This window comes from Mustela lutreola, chromosome 3, assembly GCF_030435805.1.
Source record: "Mustela lutreola isolate mMusLut2 chromosome 3, mMusLut2.pri, whole genome shotgun sequence".
NCBI lineage: Eukaryota > Metazoa > Chordata > Mammalia > Carnivora > Mustelidae > Mustela > Mustela lutreola.
Window position 1 is genome coordinate 176,707,814 of NC_081292.1, and position 23,031 is coordinate 176,730,844.

Consider the following 23,031-nt stretch of genomic DNA (forward strand, 5'->3'; position numbering starts at 1 on the left):
TCTAACGTTAATACCTTGCTAAGAAGGGGAAAGCGACCTTGATAATGGCAAGGCCTTTGGTATCAGGTATCTTGTAGGTCCTTTCTAGCATATGAAAATTCTACTGAAACCTCCCTTTTTCCTCACCTCCCCCAACTCCATAGTACATAACCTGCCACTCCTCACAACACCAGGGCGCGAGCTTTTTCTGCCCACGGGTCCTGTCCCTGTGCTTTAATAAACCACCATTTTGCACCTCTCAAGAGTTCTTTCTTGGTTGCGGTCTCAGCCTCCACCCCACTGAACCTCACCTATTTTCTAGAACTTCATCAGTACTATCCTGGGATGTTTCCAGAGTAATAACTCATGATCATCTTAAAGTTTTTATTAAATAAGTCCCCAGTGGACTGTGTGACTTAATATTTCTCTCTTGTTATTCTTAGTGGGCACAACTTATCACTGGTTTGTTTTGTTTTAAAGAAAGTCATTTCTCAATCATTTCTCATCTTCCCTTTAGGGTGAATTGGATTTCTCTTCAAAGTCATGTCCTTGATATTGTTACAGGATCGTCTCCCAGCCGGCCCCGCTATTAGGAGTATCAGAGTTCTCTTTGCTTTCAGAAAGCAGACAAATGACTCCTTCACCTCTGCATCTACACAGAACCAGGAGATTAGTGCATTTCAACCAAAGAAAACACTTTCATCTAGCATCAAAGAAATAAAATCCGTCAAATGCAGAGACATATCTTTCCTCTGTCTTATTTGTTTTCTAATACACTGTATCTTTCTGTAGTAGCAGAGACATATCATAATTTCCCCAAGTCAGTCATATTGCTGAAAGTTTCTAATCAATAACTTAAGGCTACATAAGAGTCAAGGCTTTTTAAAAATACACCAAAGTGTCCTTATTACAAACTCTACTTTCATTTCTAGGGAAGGCATTTTCTTGGAAATAACATATATTATTTGAGATAAACTGGTGTCTCAGTAATAAAAGACAGTTGTCCCAGGGCTATGTTAAAAGCTTCATGGCTCCCACTTTGTTTTAAAGTTTCTATTGTACATCATAGCAAACATGTAAGGTGCCGTCAAATCCCACATTAAATGTAATTTGCTCTATATATAATTCAAATGCTTTTTTACAGTTTTGTTCAGAAATTATTGGACTGTGAATAATCCAATTGATTCACGAATGGTTATGATTTCTGGAGAGTAATCAAGCACACTCAGGAATCCTTGCAGTATTACACCATCTAATCTAGAAATTGTTTTCCAATATAATAGAATTGTTTTAGAAATACATTTAACAATTAATTAAGTGGGCCTAATGTCACATTTTGTAGTGATTTAATTAAATATTCATTACTATTAAATCTGGTGGTTTATTTAGGAGTTTTGGTGCTACTATTTATTTTTAATATCCAATATTTATGTAGGTCCTTGAGAAACTCATAGGCTTCAGCATTGTTGGTATGAAACTGAAAAGAGAAAACATCCAATCATTGAAAAAATCTGATCATTGAGAAAAAGTCCGATCATTGCTGTGATGGTTTTGTGACTGGAGGGAAAAAAAATTGACAGGCCGCAAAAATCTACTCTTAGAGTAGATATTTTCTCTCCAGTTTTCCTCTCAATGAGTCTTGTGTAGCTTTGAATGAGTATCCAATAATCATGGACCAACATCCTGGTGTTATCTGCAGGGCCAATGAGTAAAACTATTGATAAAACTGATTCTTCTTGGAAATATTGAAATTCTGGTGAAAATCTAAAATCCAAAGAAAAGTGAGGTAGAGACATGATGAGTAGAGTTTATGATCCAATGGTGCACATAGAATGACAAGACCCATTGCATAGAGGAGAAAGGAGTACATGCAGGTAGAGTAAGATGTGCCTGTTGTATTCCTTCTAAGTATCTGAAGAACTGAGATTTTTTTACTACCTTCCACCTTCTTATCTAGAGAGAATATAAATCGTACTGTCCATTGCACAGGAATGCCCTAGACCCTTCAATGCATGGTATGTTTCTTACAGGGAAGCATAGCACAGTGTAGCATTAACCATTTTGGGGTTTTTTTGACAGCCTCTTTTATTTTAATATATAATTTCTGAAACACTCTTAAGATCTTCATCACTTTAGCTGAATACAAAAAGGTGCTTCTGTCTTCAAAAATACTTCATTTCACATTAAAATACAATTACAATATATGTGTATAAAGCAATATACTTAATAAGGAACATATGCCTCTTAAAATCATTACATAAAGAAAATCCATCTACCAAGATATAAATTCAAAAAGACATATCATGATTTGTATCAAGATCAAATGTATATTACCAGGGAGATAGAAATTTCACTTTGTGTTATGATATCAAAAAAAGAATAAACAAAAAAGCAAAAATAGAATAAAATCCTCTCATCACTGATATAAGGAATGAAAACATAACAAAAATAATTTAATCTGTTTTTAAAATGTTATCTTTCACTTTTAAATAACAAAAGGGAAGAAAATAAAGATCCAATTTTATATGTCACCCACCTTATTAATGTAAAAATTCTTTATTCGTAACAAATGATAATCAATACTAATGACGTCTTCTGTTTATACCATTGGTTTTTGTGCTTTATTTAAGAGCAAGCATCTTGAGACAAAATTTGGTCCAATATCATTTGCTCCTTAGAGCAGGTTCTACTTCAGTGGCCATGGACCTATGCTTCTGTCTTGAACCACTGTCCGTTATAAACATAAAGAATGTGATCTCCAGTAATGGCCATGTTTGTTCACTCTATAGCAAAACAGCTGGAAATCTCCAAGATCCTGGGAGGAGGTGGTGACATGAGGTCAAAACTATTTTCAAAGAAGTACTAAGTAAGATGCGTGTTGCTTTTCTCAGTGTGTTGACGAATTCACTGAAAGTCTAAAAACAATGCTGGATAAATCTGCTGTTACCTTAGCACATCAAAGCAACAGCACCAATTTCCAGTAATCAGGTATTTTTCACTGCCACACAAACTTGAATATTTGGCAGATATTTTCTCAAAAATGAATGAAGTAAGTCGATTGCTTTAAGGAAGACAACTGACAGAATTTGTGGACAATGATAAATCTGAGCTTTCAAGCAGGAACTAAAATTTTGTAAAGCTTGTATGCACCACTGTGAGTTTGACAGCATCCTAATACTTAAAGTCTTCTCTTAGGAGATCAGTGGTAATATTAATTAATGTGCTGTATTGATTTTTGTGATGAAATGTGTCAACATATGGAAGATTTGCATGACTTTGTGAACTGATACTTCCTAAAAGCATGATGTTATAAATCATGCATGGATAAAAGACCAATTTAAACTGCAAGATAGACCAATGGATTTTAATGCAACAGAACATGATGAGTTTATTGATATGTAATTAACCCTTATGAAACTGTTATCCTTTGAGTTTGGGTAGAATATTAAAGGATATACACAACTATATGAAAGAGCTATTAATAAATTCCTCCTTTTTTCAGTTACACATCTATACAAAGCCAGATTTCCTTCATATGTTTTAACGAAGGCAACATATCACAACAGATTGAATCCAAAGCAGATATAAATAAGAATCTATGCTCTATTAAGTCAGACATTAAAGAAAATTACAAACATGTAAAATTATTTTAATCTCTTCATCATTTGTTATAGTTTAAGAAATATGGCTATTTTTCATGAAAGAATGTTATTTATGCTAAGATATAATGGATTTATTATTTTTAAAGGATCATTTTTAAATTTTAAATTTTAATTTCTAATATGATAAGGATTGTTATACTTAACCCATATGTTAAATTTAACCTCCACTCCAGGAGATCTCTTTGGAATTCTCAATAAATTCTAAGAACACAAGGGGTCCTGAGACTGAAGAGTTTGAGAACAGTTATTTATATAAGTCTACCCAAAGAGTTCCCATAAAAAGGTAACTTTTTATGCAATTAATATGCCATTGGAGTAGTAAAAAAAAAATGAAACAGAGGAAAATACCATGCTGAAGCACAGAAACATGGGAAAACCTTTGAAAACTTCAAGGGATTTGGGAACAACCAGTTTTGAAATGCTGCCCTAAGAAGGTCTCTTTGGCTACATCCAAGGAACGCTATTACCTGCCTCTGAGACCCAAGGGAAGTCATCCAAATTCTCAGGACACTTTTAAATCACTTACAATAAGAAGCAAGCTCCAAGACTCACCCATTGATTCTTTGACATTCACAAATGAAATCTGTTGGAATAATAATTGAAATGCTCTCAAAAATACTCTTGATCGATCATGAGCTTAGTTTACTAAGGTCACTGTTTTTATTCCTCCTTTCTTTCTTTTTTTATTTTTAATATTTATTTATTATTTTAGAGAGGCAGGGAGCAAGAGTGGGTAGAGAGCAGGAAAGGGGGGTGGGACAGAGAAGCAGATCTCCTGCTGAGCATGGAGCCTTGTGTGGGGCTTGATGCTAGGACCCTGAGAAATCAAGTCAGTCATTTAAGCCACTGAGCTATCCAGACGTCCCTTACTCCTTTCTGATCTACTTTCTGTACTTTATTTTTGTAACAGTGTTGTTAGGATTAAGCATATAACAAGTTTGTCATTTGCTAAAAGTTTCTAAAATTATTGGTAAAAGTTTTGGCAGTAAATGGTAAAACAGGACAAAAAATATTTCGAAATTCAGTTTAGGAGAGGTAACGGCCATCTGCTATTTTCACCTGTCCAGAATCCATTCACTCTTATTTTTCTGGAATAGCAGTTTGAATTTCCTTTGGAGAGCAACATAACCAGTAATCTCAGTCTTGCATTATGCTCCCTGCTCTGTAGAAATTTGGCTTCTCCCTCTGCCTCTGCCTCTCCTCCCCCTGCCATCCTGCTTTCTCTCAAATAAATAAAATCTTAAAAAAAAAAAAAAAAGCTAGGGTAAAGGTGAATTATTTATACACTTCTCATTAATAAAAAAAGCATAGTCTCCCATTTTTTCACTTTTTCCAAGTTTCCAGCAAAAAGACCAAAATTCATTGACCAGACTTCAATGCAATTTAATATTAACAAAACTAAGGAGGGGAAAAATGTAGTGCCTGTTTTGGACAGCAGGTGGGAGTGCTTTGATTTGGTATGTATTCTGGTAAGCTGACAAAGCTTCCAGAACTAGTCTCTGTCAATGCCCAGCCTAAGTCAGAAAGAACCTTCTTCTTTGTAATGTCTACTAAAGCTTTTCACAGAAACAGGGCATTCTTTGTGGATGCTGTTGGTGCAGCATACCCACAGGGCTTTTCCAAAGAAAGTCAACTGCTGACAACTGGGAAGCAATGTGGCGGGGGTTGGGGGGCAGGGGACGGACTCCTCTGAGAAAGGCCACAGAGTGGATCCATGCTCCCCACAGGGAAAGGTACAAGGAGCTGTCACTAGAGTCAACCGTACAGCCAGTGCATTGTCACTGTGGTTCTCAAACAGGATTAATCTATTGAGAGGCAAGTAGGTGATGGTACGTACCTTCTGTGCTATCTGAGTTGTTCATACCTGGTTCACTAGTTTTCCCCAAGAGAATCAGGAAGTACACAGAAATTCAGAATTTTCTCTAATAAGAACGAAATTACTCTCAAGTTGTATTTTTTCTCACCAGTCTTCAGGGTATCTGGATAGTGTACAACATCATGGTCTATGCATATATTTAGCAGAAATCCAGTTTATACTCACACAGAGAGTTATACATAGCATATGATAATAAGTTAGCTGACTCTGCAAATTGGATCACATAAGACCCAAGCTTGAAAGCTGTAAGTGGTTACACGCACACGTGCGCATGCACACACACACACACACACACACACACACACACAGATGTGCACCAATTAGTATCATCAAATTCCTTGACTCCATACTGCTCCCATAACTTAAACCAACCATACTGGTAGAAAAAAAAATTAGAAAAAGAATATAAATGGTTTAGAGAGAACTCAGCAAACTGCTGCAGAACCAAGTCCAGCCCTTGTGCTCTTTGAAATCGACCCCATCAAAGGCAGATAGAAGGTCTTCGGAGACAGAGGTCATCTGTCATCACCACATACCGTGCTGTTAAACAGATGTTCTCACTGGGAGAAGTTTGCTGAATGAGTAAATAAGGGAACTAAAGAAAAACAAACACACATAATAAATTGCTGCGTTTTTTGTTTTTTGCTTTTTGTTTTTTTCTGGGTGGAGGAAGGGTGACATGCTGGCTCAGGTGTTTGAGAATGAATTTTTAGGTAGCTCAAAACAGAGGAACAGAGGAATTTCATGGACTTCGGAGCAGAGAAACCATTTCCTCTTCGGATTTATGAGGCAGGTTATTTGGGGCAGCGGACTTATCTTCGTAATTCTGTTTCCTTTGGTTTAGGATGAGGATACGTTAGCTGATTTGGTAAATCTGATCACACAACTCCCATGTTTAAAATCCATAAATGGCTTCGTGTCATTCTTAGGTAAGACCAGAATCAGCGATGTGTCCAGATGGGCCAAGCCCCCATCAGGCCCTCGGCTTCCTCGCACCACACCGCGCTCTCATACCTCATCCACCTGACACCGCTGCTCCCGTGTCACCCAGGGGCTGTGTAACACACGCAAGAGGAAGTGCGCTCTACTTCTCATTGGCTTTGCTTACAGATTGTGATTACGTTTTTAACTTTTCTTGTTAACGGCAATCTCCCCCAATGCCACATACGTGTTCAATGCTTGATAACTTCATATCGAAAACAATTAGCTGAATAAATGAATGGATGAACACATTAATGAATTCACAAGCACGGAGATGGAAAGAGGGAAACCCAGTCTAATTAAATCATGGGAAGAGAGCAGTCCTAAGGGTCAGAAGCCTGAAATCTACTTCTTGGCTTGAATCTGCTACATACCAATGGATCTGGGCAATTCACCTGATTTCTCTTGAGTTTCTTTCTTTCTTTCTTTTTTTTTTTTTTTAAAGATTTTATTTATTTATTTGACAGAAATCACAAGTAGGCGGAAAGGCAGGCAGAGAGAGAGAGAGAGAGATTGAGAGAGAGAGAGCAGGAAGTAGGCTCCCCGCTGAGCAGAGAGTCGGATGTGGGGCTCGATCCCAGAACTCTGGGATCACGACCTGAGCCGAAGGCAGAGGCTTTAACCCGCTGAGCCACCTAGGAACCCCTCTCTTGAGTTTCTTGAGCGGTTTGGTCACCTAGATAATCAGGTCATAACAACAGGTCACAGATACATAGGTTCTTGTGAAGATCAAATGAGATAGCACTTATATTTTAAAAGCTAACACATAGCATATAAATATAAGGTAATATTTTATTTATTTTATTTTTTAAAGATTTATTTATTTGAGAGAGTGTGCACATGTACACATGAGTTGAGGAGGGGCAAAGGGAGGGGGAGAGAGAGAGGGAGAGAATCTCCAGCAGACTCCCTAGTGAGCATGGTTCCCATTTCAGGGGTTAGTCCCATGACCCTGAAGTCATGACCTGAGCTGAAATCAAGAATCAGACACTCAACCAACTGAGCCACCCAGAAGCCCCCATATAAGGCATTCTTTAAAATGGGTCACAAATGATCCGTAAAAGGGATAAACAAATTCCATAATTCAGCTTATATACAATTTGCAATAATCTCAGAGCACACTTTGCAATTACATCAAGTTCTGTTTTCTTTAAACTTGTATACTTAACTGGAACACAGAAGACCTCAGATGCAATCAGAAAGCAATGTTATTCTATTCACCCCACAAACCAGTTCTAACCTGCTGTGGGGTAGCAGGCAGTCCTTTCTTGTCTTTTGGTTAAACGCTAGACCAACTTCCAGAAATTTCCTTTTTATTTTGATAATTCAACTTTTTTCAGTTTCTTCAAGTCAAAAAAAAAAAAAAAGTCTTATTAGAATAATAATTCAAATGCCTTGTTTTTTACATTAATTACAATTTTGAACTTTGTTTCAAGAGAACACTTCTCTCTTGGCCCATTTAGCCCTGTTCCTGGCACAGAGGAGACCACATTTCTCTCTACCTCATCTCCAGGTGGCTACCCCTAACTTGCCCTTAACTCGGTCTTCCCCATGTCTGCCTTCACAGGGGCTGAGCTAGGAGGAAGGGGTTGAGGTGAGGGAGTAGGAAAGGTTTTCACGGACACCAGCATGAGCTAATGTTTCTCACTCTCTGGTAATAGGAATGGAAAGGTGGTGAATATCCTTCTTCTTGGGGTGTTTTCAAGTGCACCCAGAAGGCCCCCCTTGACTGGTTGTCTCGCACCTACTGATCCCCTTGCTGTCTGCCCTCTGTGCTTCCTGTCAGGCACCTTGAGCCATGTCCTTCAGAGTCCCTGCCACTCTGAGCAGTCACATGACCGAAACCACCCGTAGATGGCTCTGTGGCTTAATCTGGTCCCCAGGAAATACACTTTATGCACATCTTTAACACACCATCAGTGGCCAGAGAGTTACCAGCCAGATAACCTTCTGCTCTGTGAGCAGCAGCCATTCAGCTAATCTTCTGCACTTCTATTTTATTGTGTCTCCTCAATGACTAGGATCCAGTAGTGAGATTTCCAGGTAGTCCCATCAGTTTCCCTCTCTTGATTACCCACTGGGAAGTTTTCTATCAAAAGTGGAGACTCATCTCTCTCTCATTCTCTTTCTCTTACACACACACACACACACACAACACACACACACACACACACACAGTCTATCCCCAAGTCTCCCTAATACCTAGTGTCTAGCCTCTCGGACTGAGACCACTTTCCTAGGCTAGAGAGGAGAGTTCACTTAAGGACAACAAAATTCATTTTGATCAATTTTTTTTTTTTTTTGCAAGTTCTGCTTCTGTGGTCTAGCTTTCTGCCTTGCAGTATGAGAGTAATAACCTTGTGCCATTTTAAAATTATTCTTTTGGGGTGCCTGGGTGGCTCAGTGGGTTAAGCCACTGCCTTCGGCTCAGGTCATGATCTCAGAGTCCTGGGATCGAGTCCCACATCGGGCTTTCTGCTCAGCAGGGAGTCTGCTTCCTCCTCTCTCTCTCTGCCTGCCTCTCTGCCTACTTGTGATCTTTGTCAAATAAATAAATAAAATCTTAAAAATAAATAAATAAATAAATAAATAAATAAATAAAATGATTCTTTTGCACGTTATACCCTGTTTATTTACCTTCAAACCCTGTAAAGACACATTCTGGCTATTTAAAAAGGTTAACTCGCCCCACGTTCCCCTTTGCTGGTTGGTTTCTAAAAGCCGTATCACCAGTATCAGCAGAGATACAAACAAAACAATTTCTCTGGTGATCACAAATTCTAGCAGGCAGAAGTCACAGTTTTCCACAGAGAAATAAAAGTGGGCTGTTGGGGATATGACTTACATTGCTCTCTGAAGGCTCTCCAAATGAGAATTCTGCTATGTGTTTACTACGAGAATTAAGAAAGAGCGTTAAACTCTAGAGTGTGAAAATACTGTGCAGAACCTAGCAACGGGATCTGGCCGGTGTTCCCGGAGGAAATAACCAATGCACCCAATTATAACTGAGAAGTACAGCAGATGTGGAGAGCTGTCTTCTGGTGCCTAAGCCCACGGTACAGAATGACAGCCTGGAGGGTCGTAGACGCTAAAGCCCACAGCTGCTCAGGACTGCTGGGAGCCAAGCAGGAAGTTAGTCAACATCCTACAGCAAAGCCCAGATTATGGCGGGGGCCTGAACTCTACAGATTGGTTGTTTGTTCTTGCTGCATAGTAAAAATGAGAGAGAACTCATGGTTCCTAGCAACACAAAGCTCGACAGCATAACCACAGCAGTCAAAAATGATGCTTTAAAACATGGGATGGTGAAGCAGAAAGTGAAGATCACTTTTTACTCTTTCTGTGTTTCAGGGAACATTCTCTACTGATATAATCATCACAATAAAGCATCTCCATCTGAGGGAAAAATCAGCAAATCTGAAACAAACCGTGATATCCAATTCAGTTAATTATTTTAGGCTACACCCAAACTCAGTGACCGAAAACAACACTCATTTAGTTTTGTTCATGAGCCCATGAATGGGTTGAGGGAGTCTTCTGGTCTCGGCTGGGCTCACTTGTCATCTGTGGTCAGCTATGGTTCAAGGAGGTGTTTCCGCTTTGTCATGTTATACTTTCTCATGTGTTTGGGGGTTGGCAGGCTGAAGGCTGAAGACTCTTGGCTTTCCTCTGCGTATCTCCTCCTATCACAGGCTAGCTCTAGTTTGTTTATGTGGTGGTGGTAGGATTGGAAGAGAACAAGTAGAAGCATTCTTGAGGCTGAGGCTCAGAACCAGCACACAGTTCCTTTCATCTCATTCAACTGGTCAGGACGAGACCCAAAGCTAACCCAGATTCAAGGAGTAGATCTTACTTCTTGATAAGGAGCTCTGAAAGCACATTGCAAAGGGTGTGGTTGCAAGGAAAGGAGGGTACTGGGACCATAATGCATCCCCAAAGTGCCAGACCATATAAAGAAATGGAAAAAAGAAAAAAGGATATAGTTTGGGAATTACACAGCCATATCAAAATGTTTAATACTAATCAAGTTCTAAAAGCAAATCTTTTTCAGCCACACTTCAGTGAGTGAGCTCTAGGGAACACACTACCCTTCTTACTTTCTAGCACTTACTTGTCATGCCAGCATCAAATTCAATATCACTTTCTCCAGGAAGCCTGTCTGAATCACCAGAGAATAAATCATGTCACGGTGCCTAGTATTTCCCCCTCATAACATTTATTAGAATCTTTTATTTTATTTTCTGTCTTCCCTGTTAGACTATGCACTGGGAGTGTGGGTCTAGTCTACCACCGTTGCCTTGCACACTCTACCCCTCTGCACCTTGCCCCTGCAATGACACAGAGGAGAGCTGAATAACTATGTTAGAAAATAAATGCAAAGGGAATGAATGAATGAAAAGATGAACGAATGTCAAGTCAGATATTTATGGAAGGATATGTGTACATTTGGAGCTATCAGTATTTTCTTATGTTTCCCACATCCTTGGCAACATGATTTTAAATCCCATTCATTGCTACCAAGCAGAACAGAAACGCTGTAAGAGAGATTAAGATTTTTTTGATAACTCTGTATAATGCAGTAACCTAGTCTTAAAGCCTGCACCTGATCCTTTCTCCAAATTTTATGAATATAGACTCAGGGGAACCCCAAAACAGCCGTGGCACTGGCCTAAAATCTTTGTTGGAAAGTGCACAAATAAATGAAGCATGGGCTGTTTCAGTAATAGTGATCCTGGAGCCAGTTACATTATGTGTACCTAGAGAAAACCCTGTATCACATTTGCACTGAGCTGCACTTTCCAAAGGAAACATTCAGTCTTGGTTCTAGAAAAAAAATCTTAAACCTTTACAATAAAATCAAATGGTAATGGAATAAACTGTGGGCTCACTAGCTATTATAAGCCAGCTTTATGCCAGGCTTTTCTATGCATTTTTAAATTTAATCCTCATAATGACCTACACAGTGAGATTTTCTGTATCTTTTTTATAAAGATAGAAAAACTAGGATACAGCAGTATTACATAATTTCCTCAAATCATTCCCACCAAAATATTAATTTACTAACATTGTTGCAAAGCATGGTTTACTTGCACTAAAAATAACAGGGCAGGGGGATGGGGCATGATTAGCTCAGTCCATAGAGCACAGGACTCTTGGTATCAGGGAGTGTAAACCCCACAATGGCTGTGAAGCCTAGTTCATTAAAAAAAAAAAAAAAAATAGAGAGAAAGAGAGAGGGAGAGAGGGAAGAACTGCATAGATTTAGTGTTCTGGCAGGAATTATTATCATAAATACTGTTCCACATTTCCCAGTCCTGCCACCTAATCTGATGCTGCTCATTTTGTGTGTTTGGGACCCTTCCTGGATATGAAGCACTGAATCCTGAATGTTTTTAAGATATAGCTGCTGGGAGGTTTATCAGCAAAATGAGTCATTGATTCCAGCATTATCAAGTACAGTACAGTAAATATGCTTCAGAATTTTCAAGAGGAAAACATCTTTCTTAAAAATCAACTTGTAAAAATACAGTATTCAAAGACTACACATTTGAATTCAATCATCGTTCCCTTTGCTGGATCCCAGTTTTCTGTTGCTTATATTAAATGGCCCCCATTCAGCTACATCTCCTTGGCAGGCATCCAATCTTAAGCCTTTGGTTAACACCCAAACACCTTTGTGATCTTCCCAGTCTTCAAAGAGGTGATCGGAAGGTGAAGTAGAATTGTGACTGATGGCTTTAGGAATCCTAGTCTGGGGGCTGGGTGTGCTACGTGGTCAGGTTGGAACCCGAACTCTCACCATCCCCAGCAAAACCACCCATGATCCCCATTTTGCCTACACTTCTCTTGCTCTGTTCCCTGTCTAAATTCAACTCAGTTCATGTCCTAGCTCAAATGCCACTACTTAATGAGAATCTTCCCTGTAGCACCTGGAATCAGTGATTCTCTCTGCTCTCTCACAAAGACACTTTGAAAGGTGTCTGGAATCATAATGATAGCTAGTATTTACTTAATATCTGTTGTGCTCCAGACACCATGCCAAGTGTGTTAATACATTATCTCATTTAATTCTCACCTTTAATTCTCAATAGCATCTATGAGTTAGATATAATTATCATCTATCTTTTATGATGGAGCTCGGTGACATGATGGGACATACCTAATATTATCAACAGTTTAAAAAAAAAACAGATTTCAAATTTAAATCTAGATCTACTGGATGCCCAAATCACAGTTATACATCATGCATGCTTTTACTAGTCATATAAAATTCACTCTACAAACATGGCTTGTGAAAAATGGCACATTCCTTTGTTTTCTTTAAATGGAATCAAATCTATAGGTGGTCTTGCTTCCCTGAACTTGTGTGCACAGTACTCTTCTTGGACATGAAGGGCTAACTCAGGAATGGCGGTGGAAAATATTTCTCTGCAGGTCATGAAAAGGCCCAGAAGTGTTCTACAGAGCAGATTTAGATAGGATGGATCTTTTAGTCTTCAGACCACACTGGTCATCAGGAGGAAGTCTCTTCTCCAGGCATTAAAAGCCCCATGAAGTATAAAATTTTCTATATTTGGGAATTTGAAACCATAAAGCATTAAGTCCACCTTCACTGGAAACTGCCTGTCAACACTTGCCTATCCACCCGACCTCCCAGTCAGAAGCCAGGCCACTTTACCAGGATGTTATGAAAGGATAAGATGATAGTCCTTACTATTCACAGAATGTCACACTTCTGTTTCTCTTCTGAAGTTTAAAAACAAACAAAGAAAACAAACCAAACAAACAAACAAACAAAAAACAAAACCAAAAAACAAAAAACACCAACACCTCCCTTTTTGATAATCAAAAACCGTTTACTACTTTCGGGGCGCCTGAGTGGCTCAGTCGGCTAAGTGTCCACCTTTGACTTGAGTCATGACCCCAGAGTCCTGGGATCAAGCCCTGTGGGCTCCTGGCTCAGAGGGGATTCTGCTTCTCCTTCTCCCTAGGCCACTTCCTCTACCCCTTTTTGCCTCCCTGGTTCGTGTGCATGCTCTGCTGGTGTGCATGCCCTCTTCCTCTCAAACAAATAGAATCTTTAAAATAAAAAGCTATTTACCACTCTTTAATCCCCATTCATACCAACAGCACATCTTTCTCAAGGAGCTGCAGCTTCTGAAAAATAAAAGCCAGGAAGGCAGGATGTCTATTGACACCTGCTGTTTCTACTATAACCCAGCCTCTCTGTTTCAGGGTCATTTCTATGCCTCCACCCAATGGGATGTCACTGCTTGACTTTATAAGCCAGAAAAGACAAATTGGTAGACTTTAGGTCTTACCCAGTCAGAGGAATTAAACTATGAGAATCTTTTTTTTTTTTTTAACTGAAAATTGAACTGTATTTAAAATTGGGAGATCTCACATAAGAGCAATTAAATCTTGAGATTTGGGATAAACAGCTCTCATGGTGACCATTAGCTGGCACTGAGTAGCTTCTGGGCCCTGGAGAGGCTCCTGTGCTTTCCAGGTCACCTGCATTTTCCATCATTCGGTCAGACATTCATTGGTATGCAGTGGATGTTTTCTGCAATGGAGAAATGTTTTTTCCATGTCTAAGCTCCTAAATAACTTACACCAAAAGGGCTTCAAGTTTCCAGAAAAATGGGGAAAATGCTTTCTTTTGTGGATGTCAGGAGCATTCCCACATATGCAATGTGCAAGCAAAGGATGTCTGTTTTGAAGGAGTCCCCTCTCCTAACTCACTTGCTGATGTGACAGCAGCTTGCCTCACCCCTCAGTTCGCATCCCATGTCGGACCTCCTCAAGAGGGCAGAAACACACATGGTTATCTTTTTAAGATCTTTCCACATAAAGTTGAGACAAGGCCCTTCTGAATTTACTTCCAAAAATGCTTCTTCAGTCTAGACTGGAAAGGCCAACCCAACAGAAGTTTGCCTCATCTTTGCTCAACTTCACCCCGTGTGGAAAGCTCTCTACACCTTTCTGCTCAGTTAATAATAATTAATATTATTTTGTGGGTGCCTGGGTGGCTCAGTTGGTTAAGCCTCTGCTTTCGGCTCAGGTCATGATCCCAGGGTCCTGGGATTCAGTCCCACATCGGGCTCCCTGTTCAGCTGGGAGCCTGCATGACTCCCCCACCCCTATCCTCCTGCTTGCACTCCCTTGGAGAAATAAGGAAATAAAATCTTTTAAAAAATTATTTTTTAAAAAGATCTGACATAATCTTAGTTTTAAGACTCTAGGTCTCCACTAAGTTTTCCATCTTTTTTCAACCCTGCACTGATTTTTCTCTTCTCTGAGTAGTAATCTATAGTAAACAGTAGATCACAATGAAAATGCATTTAATTATACTAATTAATATATGTTCAATATATTATTTATGTTCAATAGTTTTGCGTTATAAAAAATCATAGTAAGATCTTTGAGTGGCAGAGACCGTGTTTTGTATACCCTGTGTGTGTATTTATCCCCAGAAACCATTACAGAGTTGGATATAAGCCGCTTAGAAACTATTTGTTGATTGAGTCAGTGAATAAAATCTGAATTTTTGTGAATACTCTATTTACTTGTATAACTTCCACTTTTTCCCCTTATTTTCATGAGCATTTGGGTCCCAGATCTCTACCGCCTTCAGGAATCACCCTCTGAGGAGTCTCTGATTTACTAAACAACAGTGACTTTAATAGAGTACCACCGTAACCAGTGGCAATGTTAATTAGAACTGAGATCTCCTGACACATTCCTTCGCTTTACTTCAGCAATTCCTTCATTCCTCAAAAGAGCTGTTAAGAGCAGCCATTCCAAGTGGCTAAACTACTTTTGGTAAAGCAATAGCCTGTGACTGGTAGCAGTTTGTGAGTGTGTGTGTGTGTGTGTGTGTGTGTGTGTGTGTGCTTGTGTAACAGAGAGAGGGAGAAACCAGAAGCAGAAGGTTGGCAGACCAGGGTATTGATAGATACGGGGTATGGATAGGTATAACAGGTGAAACCTTCTTTCCTCTGTAGTGTTAGGTGTGGACCTGAGTACCTCTGTTATTTAGGAAGGAGGATTATTGGTTGCAGTTCTAGTGTTTCTGGTAAGGGACAATAACGAACAGGAAGTGTGAAGAAAAGGAAAAGAGTAAATACTGACTTCCATTCCAAAGCAGCAAGTCCAAAATGCACCCTTTGCTAGTTACTTGCCTATTCTGGACAAAGACCATCTCACTGATGATTATCCTTTAGCTAGGGCATCTTTTGGTAAAAAGACCAAAGGTGAGTAAATTTCAGACTTTCTCATTTTATATATTTTTTGCTAGTGAAGTTATGACATTTTCTAGTATAGAATTGGCATATTTTAGGTGCTTTCTTTTTAGAAACATTAAAGCTACTAACATAACAAACTTCTTTTTCCTTTTCTTCTTTCCCTCAAAAGAGGTACAACAGTAGATTCAGTAGGTAAAATTGCAGTGACATATTTGGGAATGATTGACTTCTAAAAGTTTAATTATAATGCTCTTTTGAGTGTGTGTGTGTGTGTGTGTGTGTGTGTGTGTGTAAGAGAGAGAGAAAGAGCATGAACTGGGGAGGGAGGAAGGGGCAGCGGAAGAAGGAGAGAGAATCTTAAGCAGGCTCCATGCCCAGCACAGAGCCCAATGTGGGGTTCAATCCCACAACCCCAAGATCATGATCTGAGCCGAAATCAAGAGTCAGAAACTTAATGGACAAAGCCACCCAGATGCCCCTTGAGTGTTCATTTTATAGTTTCTCTGGCACATAAGAAACCCTGACTTTGTTGTATATGGAATTCCACATTTCCCCTGTATTTCAAGTTTCTTTTAACATAATAGAGACACAAAAATGTCTTTATATAAAATGTACCAGAAATATCTTGTTCTTCCACCTTTTTCTACATCTTTCATCATCTAAGATGGAGTGTGAGGGAATGAAAATATTTATGTTGTTTCTTCTGGTCAGTAGACAATTTACTGCCCTACAAACACAGCTGAAAGACCCAGGAAAGCAGATTTTAGATGTCATAAAGCGAAAGAGATGCTGCGGGAGTTTGCAGTGGAAGAAAGTGAAAGTATGTTATTAATTCTGTTTACACTCTAAGTTTCTTGGAAGAGTCACATCAGTGTCAAAAAACATTACAATTTGCCCATTTGTATGCACCTTTACACATGTTTAGTAAAAGTTGAATTGGGGACCATCTAATTGTTTAATTTTTGTTTATTTCACATGTTCTTCTTCTTTTGCCCACACCTTAAAATGTTTGGGTTCCCCAGGATCTAATCTCCGTTTCCTTCTCATCTCAGTTTCCTGCTCTTCTACTTAAGAGTCAGCCAGTCTTAGGGTTCTAACCACCCCCAAAGGTCTCTAGCCTCAGTCAGTAATACTGCTAAATCTCTTTACCTACACTCCTCTAATTCCAAGTGTCTACTAGATTCTTAATTAGATATCCAAGAGCACTGCCAACCTAACATAGTCAAAAATTGAGTCCTGACTTTCCCACCCAACCCATGGTACACAGTTCATCTCGACGACTTTTGTTTAGTTAATGGCCTCCCAGAGACCCCTTCTTGAACCTTGGAGCGATAGAGAATTGTTCTTGATAAAAACTGAACTGTATTATACCTATCTTAAAAATATTTAAGTGGCTATAAAACATCCATCTCATAATGTTTGAAACCTAACCATGATGTGGCAGATACTGTCCATTGCTCATGTAAAGCCATCTTCCCTTTCTCCCTGAGAATACAGACTGTTGCTTTCATTTCCCAGTAGAAGCAGAAGCCCTTTGATATAAGAGAAAGAAGTCCTCTAAAAACTCATGGAAATCCCATTCCTCTTCCCTGAGTGATGGGTCTGAAGGACATGTCTCCTCGTTTAGACTGGTGAGATGGAAGGGACTCTTGGCCGAGGAGTTATGCTGCTCAGAAATGTCAGCTCATGATCATAAGAAAAAAAAAAATCATCAAAGGTAGAAGAAGGGCAAAATTAAAAAACAAACAAAACAAACAAACACGGGCACCTGGGTGGCTCGGTGGGTTAGAGACTCTGCCTTCGGCTTGGGTCATGATCCCAAGGTCCTGAGATCGAGTCCCGCATCGGGCTCTCTGCTCAGCGGAGAGCCTGCTTCCCCCTCTCTCTCTTTCTGCCTGCCTCTCCGCCTACGTGTGATCTCTGTCTGTCAAATAAATAAATAAAATCTTCAAAACAAAAACAAAAAGCAAAAACCCAGAAAGTCCCTTTGTCCTCAAGGACATCATTCAACAGTTGGGAAATACCTAGAGCTTCCTCCCTCCAGATCAAGTGCTAGGGGAGTTAACAGAAACTGTTATTACTTAAGCCACTGCTAATTGACATTTTGTTGCTGAAAGCATTTCAGCATTCTTGCTTTCTGGTACCAAGCTACTCTGCAATTTCTTCAGTCAGTGTTCCCCCACCTTCTACTCCAAACAAACAATTATGCTCCATTTCATAGAATTTTAGGTGGCCCTCCAGAAGGCAGACCTCTTCTCCATCATCCTCCTGGGGAGACGCTCCCGAGGTTTCAAGCTTTAGCTCAAATGTTATATCCTCAAGCAGTTACTACTTTACCCACCCAAACCCCTTGATTGTTCTTGCCACAAACATATACTCCCAGGAAACATTAAGTGATTTCCCCTTTTTTCATATTTGTGTTTCATTTGACTTCGAACACCTGAATGCAAGGATGTCTTTTTTTTTTTTTAAAGATTTTATTTATTTATTTGACAGAGAGAGATCACAAGTAGGCAGAGAGGCAGGCAGAGAGAAGGAGGAAGCAGGCTCCCTGCTGAGCAGAGAGCCCGATGCGGGACTCGATCCCAGGGCCCTGAGATCATGACCAGAGCCGAAGGCAGCGGTCTAACCCACTGAGCCACCCAGGCGCCCCTGCAAGGATGTCTTATTCAACACTGTGATCTCAGACACTAGAACAGTGGCGATTATCTAATAGAAATTCAGGTAATGCTTTTTGGTTTTATATCTCTAGTCCTAATAGGAGTACATATTATTCATATTTTTAATCAAACTGGTACAAATTTAAATAATTTTAAAAATACTACTAATAAGCCAAGGTTAATTCTAGTCCCAACTGAATCATGAGGTCAACCTTCTTAGGGAGAGATGCTTTTTTCTACAAAATATAATCTGTTCCTATGTTTCTTTTCCTTTTTGAGGAAATGCACATATCTTCTCATATACCTATAGCTATTTATACTTTACTAACAAAAATAAATTTTTACTTTCTGCTAAATTCACTTGTCTCTTCTCCAAGATTTTTATGGCTCCATCACGAAATAAGTTACATTTTAAGTCTGGGAAAGATACTGCTCTGTCTCTGCCCAGGTCCTATTCTAGAAACATCCCTTCCCAAATACGAGATCATTCATCCTGTTCCAATTTTAACTTGTGCATAACTGCCAAAGAGTCCACAGGCTAAATGCATGTAAATTGCTTTCCAAGATGAGTATCAGAGTTGACAAGAACATTAAAGGATTGGTTTTTCCTTCAGAACCCTAACATTCTTAAGGGATAGAAACCTGAAAACTATAAGAGGTCACTTGATTATTTGTTTTTTGTTTTTTGTTTTTCCTTCAATTGACAGCTCTCTGTGATTCCATTATGTAGACTAATCACTTCAAAGCAAACATACGCTGCTTTTAAACATCTGAGGCTTATATAGATATTTATCTATTAACAATGCAAAACTGCATTGCAGATTTTAATTTCAACTGGTAAAATCTAAAGGTGTATTTGATTAAAACGTTCTAACTCTTCTAAAGTAGAGCTGGAAACTCAGCAGCATGCCCACGGTCCCACTACAGCATTCAGATCATCTGTCTACATGCTTCATGATATCTACTCTCTCTCCTGCCTTCAGTTTTTGTTACCTATATATCCTCACTTCCATTTTCTGTTCATTTTGTCCCAGTTGCCTAAAATCATCTCTGAAGCACAGGAAGCATAAATTCTAAATCACTTAAACTTTATAAATTAAAAGTGCTTTCAGTGAGGCCTCTAGATGCTTTAGACGAAATGTGGTACAAGATGTTCTGAGCTGTTATTGCTGCTTCACCGTATAACTCCAAGAAGCACTGTTCACTTCTCTACCGTCCATGTGGATAATGCTCCCTGGAGTGGTATAACACATTGTCTCATCCCTTGGTGTGAAGGGCTGCTTATATGCTGTCTCTGTGAGTAAGGACAGCCATATCTGTGGTTATGGTCCTCTAAGTGATAATGGCAATGAAAGACCATTATCTCTCTTACCTGAGCTGTGGTTTCCTGCTAACAAAGTGGGGCTCACAGAACATCTTCCCAGTCTACTGGTAACCACAGGTGGTCCTGGTGTTCCATCCCATTCCTGAGCTTTGACAGGCTCTCTGGAAGATGCCCCGTGATGAGCTCTCTCTTTGCTGTCCAACTTTGGTAATGGCTCCGTGCTGTGGCTTCTGACTTTCAGTTCCTCTGTCGATTCTGTGTATTAACCAGAATTACATTCTGTTAAACCAAAGTTGAATCCTTCCAAGATTCCTTTAAAACATTAAAGAGCGTTTTTCTCAAATGTTTTCAATATATTTGGTGGGGGGGCACCCGGGTGCTCAGTTGTTGAGCATCTGCCTTTGGCTCAGGTCACGGTCCCAAGGTCCTGAGATCAAGCCCTGCAATGGGATCCCTGTTCAGCGGAAAGGAAGCATGCTTCTACCATTCCCTCTGCCTGTGTTCCTTCTCTTGCTGTCTCTTCCCCTGTCAAATAAATAAAAATTTGCATATATATATATATATATATGTTTCTGTCAACTGGGAGTGTGTTGGAGATTACAACATTTAAATATAACAGGTGTGCAAGTTAATATCATTGGGAAATAGTTTTCTCATTGGAAGAAGAGAACCTCAATGAGTCTTCAGTCTTCTAGTAACTCTGGTGCTCAACTCCAAGGAAACTTCTTAAAGAGCATGTTAGACTCACTGTCTTTACTGTCTCATCTTCCATTCATCCTGCCACGCACTCTGAATTCATGAATTCAGCCCACCACTCTGCTAAAACTGCTTTTGCTAAGCTCACCTACTGCCTTCTAATTAGCAAATTTAAAAAACATTTTTTAAGACATTTGACAACTCTTTGATTACTCTCATTTATAACTTCAATTCTCTTGGCTTCAATAATGGCCCATCTTCCAGGGTTGTGTTCTACATCCAACATTACTTCCTTTCCATTCCTATGTTCCTTCCTCCATGCATCCTTTACGTGCCATCCTCAAGATGGGATCTTAGCCACCATTTTTCTCATTCTATATACACTCTTCCTGTGATTTTTATCTTCCCGGATTGTTAGTGATTTCTAAATAGTTTATCACAATCCTGAATCATGATCCTCAGCTTTAACTCATTTATCCAATGGCCTGCTAGGTGAGTCCATCTGGATGTCCCATGGATAACACAAATTTAAACATTTCAGATCTTGGACTGACACCACTTCTCCCTAAACCAGCAGTTCCTCCTCTCCTGTCTAGCCTATCACCCAAGCTAGATGCTTGTCTTTCCTTTTCTTTAACTGCTACTTCCCAACTCTATCAGTCAGCAGAGTCTACAGATTTTATTTGTGAATATCTCGCTTTCCCTTCTGTTGTACTTTGTATCACATCTACCTCAATTAGTGTGGCTCTAACTCTAATCATTGCCCTTGAATTATTGAAGCTTGTCTCCTATTCTCTATCCTTGTTTCTCTGAAGTATGAGCTCCATATACTGTCAAAATAATCTGTTTAAAATGCAAATCTAACCAAGTGTATTTTTCAGCGAATGATTGCAATAGCCATTCTGTTACATATATACAGAAGTGCTTAAAAACACATGTAGTAAAGATGGTTTATGAGTGATCACCGCTTGCTGTGTTCTAAACAGTGTTATCTCAGGGAATGGATGTGATAGCCACTCTCTAATGCACATAGAGAAGTATTTAAAAACAAAAACAAACAAAAAATGCAAACCTGTTTATAATGTAGCCTTGACTAAAATCCTTCCAGAAGCCTCCTTTTACCCACAGAATTACGTCTAATCTCCTTATTATGACCCACAAGATTCCCACTGTCATTCTTCCTTTCCTCTCCAACTGCATAATTTTCCACATGAACACTGTGCTCAAGGACACTACCAAACCGGCTGGACCTTCTTCCTCCCCACTCCACTTCTAACTCAAACAAGGCTATTTTTGTGCTACTGTCTTCTAACTCATCTGCTTTGAAGATCTTTGTATCTTGTCTTTGTTCCTCCTGGAAGGCTTCTCAGTCATGGTCACTCAGTTTAAGTATCCTCCACCCATATCCCCACCCCATGCTAGGATTTCATCTCTGCATTCCATGTATCTGCTCTTCCCAAAAGGTCCTGGGTTCTTGGAAGCAAGGGCTAAGATTTGTTTTGTTTCATGGTGTCTTTAGCACCTTGCATACTGCTCAATAGGTTTTTAATTAATTTATTTATTTAGTAGTTTTCTCAACACCTCAGGCATCTTTCCGATGTGTGTGGGAAGTACAATGTTCCTAATGAAACAAGAGAATGAAGCGAGTGTTGTAAATGCATTAAAGTGACACAAAGCTAATAGTATTTTCAAAAATCTGATTATCTAACAATCACAAGTTGTAAAATACACCAGGTTGAAAGTTTCATTCAAATGAGAATTCGTTGGGAAAGACTGCAGTGGAAAAAAAAAATCACAGAAATGGTTCAAAGAATATGTATTTTGCTTTCTTTATGTTTTAGTTCAAACACTCAATGACTTGTAGCAGCGTGAGAACACAAATGTCCCACTTTGGTTCCCCATTACCTGAATCTATGGTGCAGAGGCAGACATGGTTTGTAATATAGTCAGAAACCCTAGGTGAGGTCATCTGAGTGGCCCAGGTTTGCAACTCTGGCATGGTCATGGGCCAGTAACCCACATCACTGAGCACTGGGTTCTCCTCTCAAAGCTTCATTTTTCTTAATTACAAAATAGAGATAAAACCAGCCCCATCTAACCTCTCCAATTTAACTGGAAGGATCTAATGATATTCTACATTTAAAAAAAAAATTTTTTTAAGACTTTATTTATTTGTTGACACAGAGAGAGAAACAACAAGAGAGGGAATGCAAGCAGGGAGAGAGGGAGAGGGAGAAGCAGACCCCTCACTGAGCAGGGAACCTGACACAGGGCTTGATCCCAGGACCCTGGGATCATGACCTGAGCCAAAGGCAGATGCTTAATGACTGAACCACCCAGGTGCCCCATTTTAATATATTTTTAAAACTAGGTAGTGCTACACATGTAAAAGATACTATTAATTTAAATAAACTCTAGCCATTTGTTCTTTATGAATTTATTTAATCTTTCGACATCTGGACTAGATAATCGCTGAGAAATTGAAAATGCAAATGGAAAATTGCCAGGCCACATATAAAAATAGAACTCCAACCCATTATCTATATGGGTAATGAGTCCAGAAATCCAGTCTACTTTCCTTGAGTCAGACTTCTAGAAGTCAAAC

At 39.4% G+C, this 23,031-nt stretch overlaps 1 protein-coding gene across 3 annotated transcripts in view; it reads right to left on the bottom strand.

Moving 5' to 3' along the window:
* The window catches only part of NYAP2 (neuronal tyrosine-phosphorylated phosphoinositide-3-kinase adaptor 2), a 255,425-nt gene that overhangs the window by 46,755 nt on the left and 185,639 nt on the right, over positions 1-23,031 (bottom strand). For all 3 annotated transcript variants that reach the window (XM_059167879.1, XM_059167880.1, XM_059167881.1), the window contains one exon: positions 19,779-19,985. In XM_059167879.1, the coding sequence (XP_059023862.1) occupies positions 19,779-19,985 (207 nt within the window). The remainder of the gene's footprint in view (positions 1-19,778; positions 19,986-23,031) is intronic.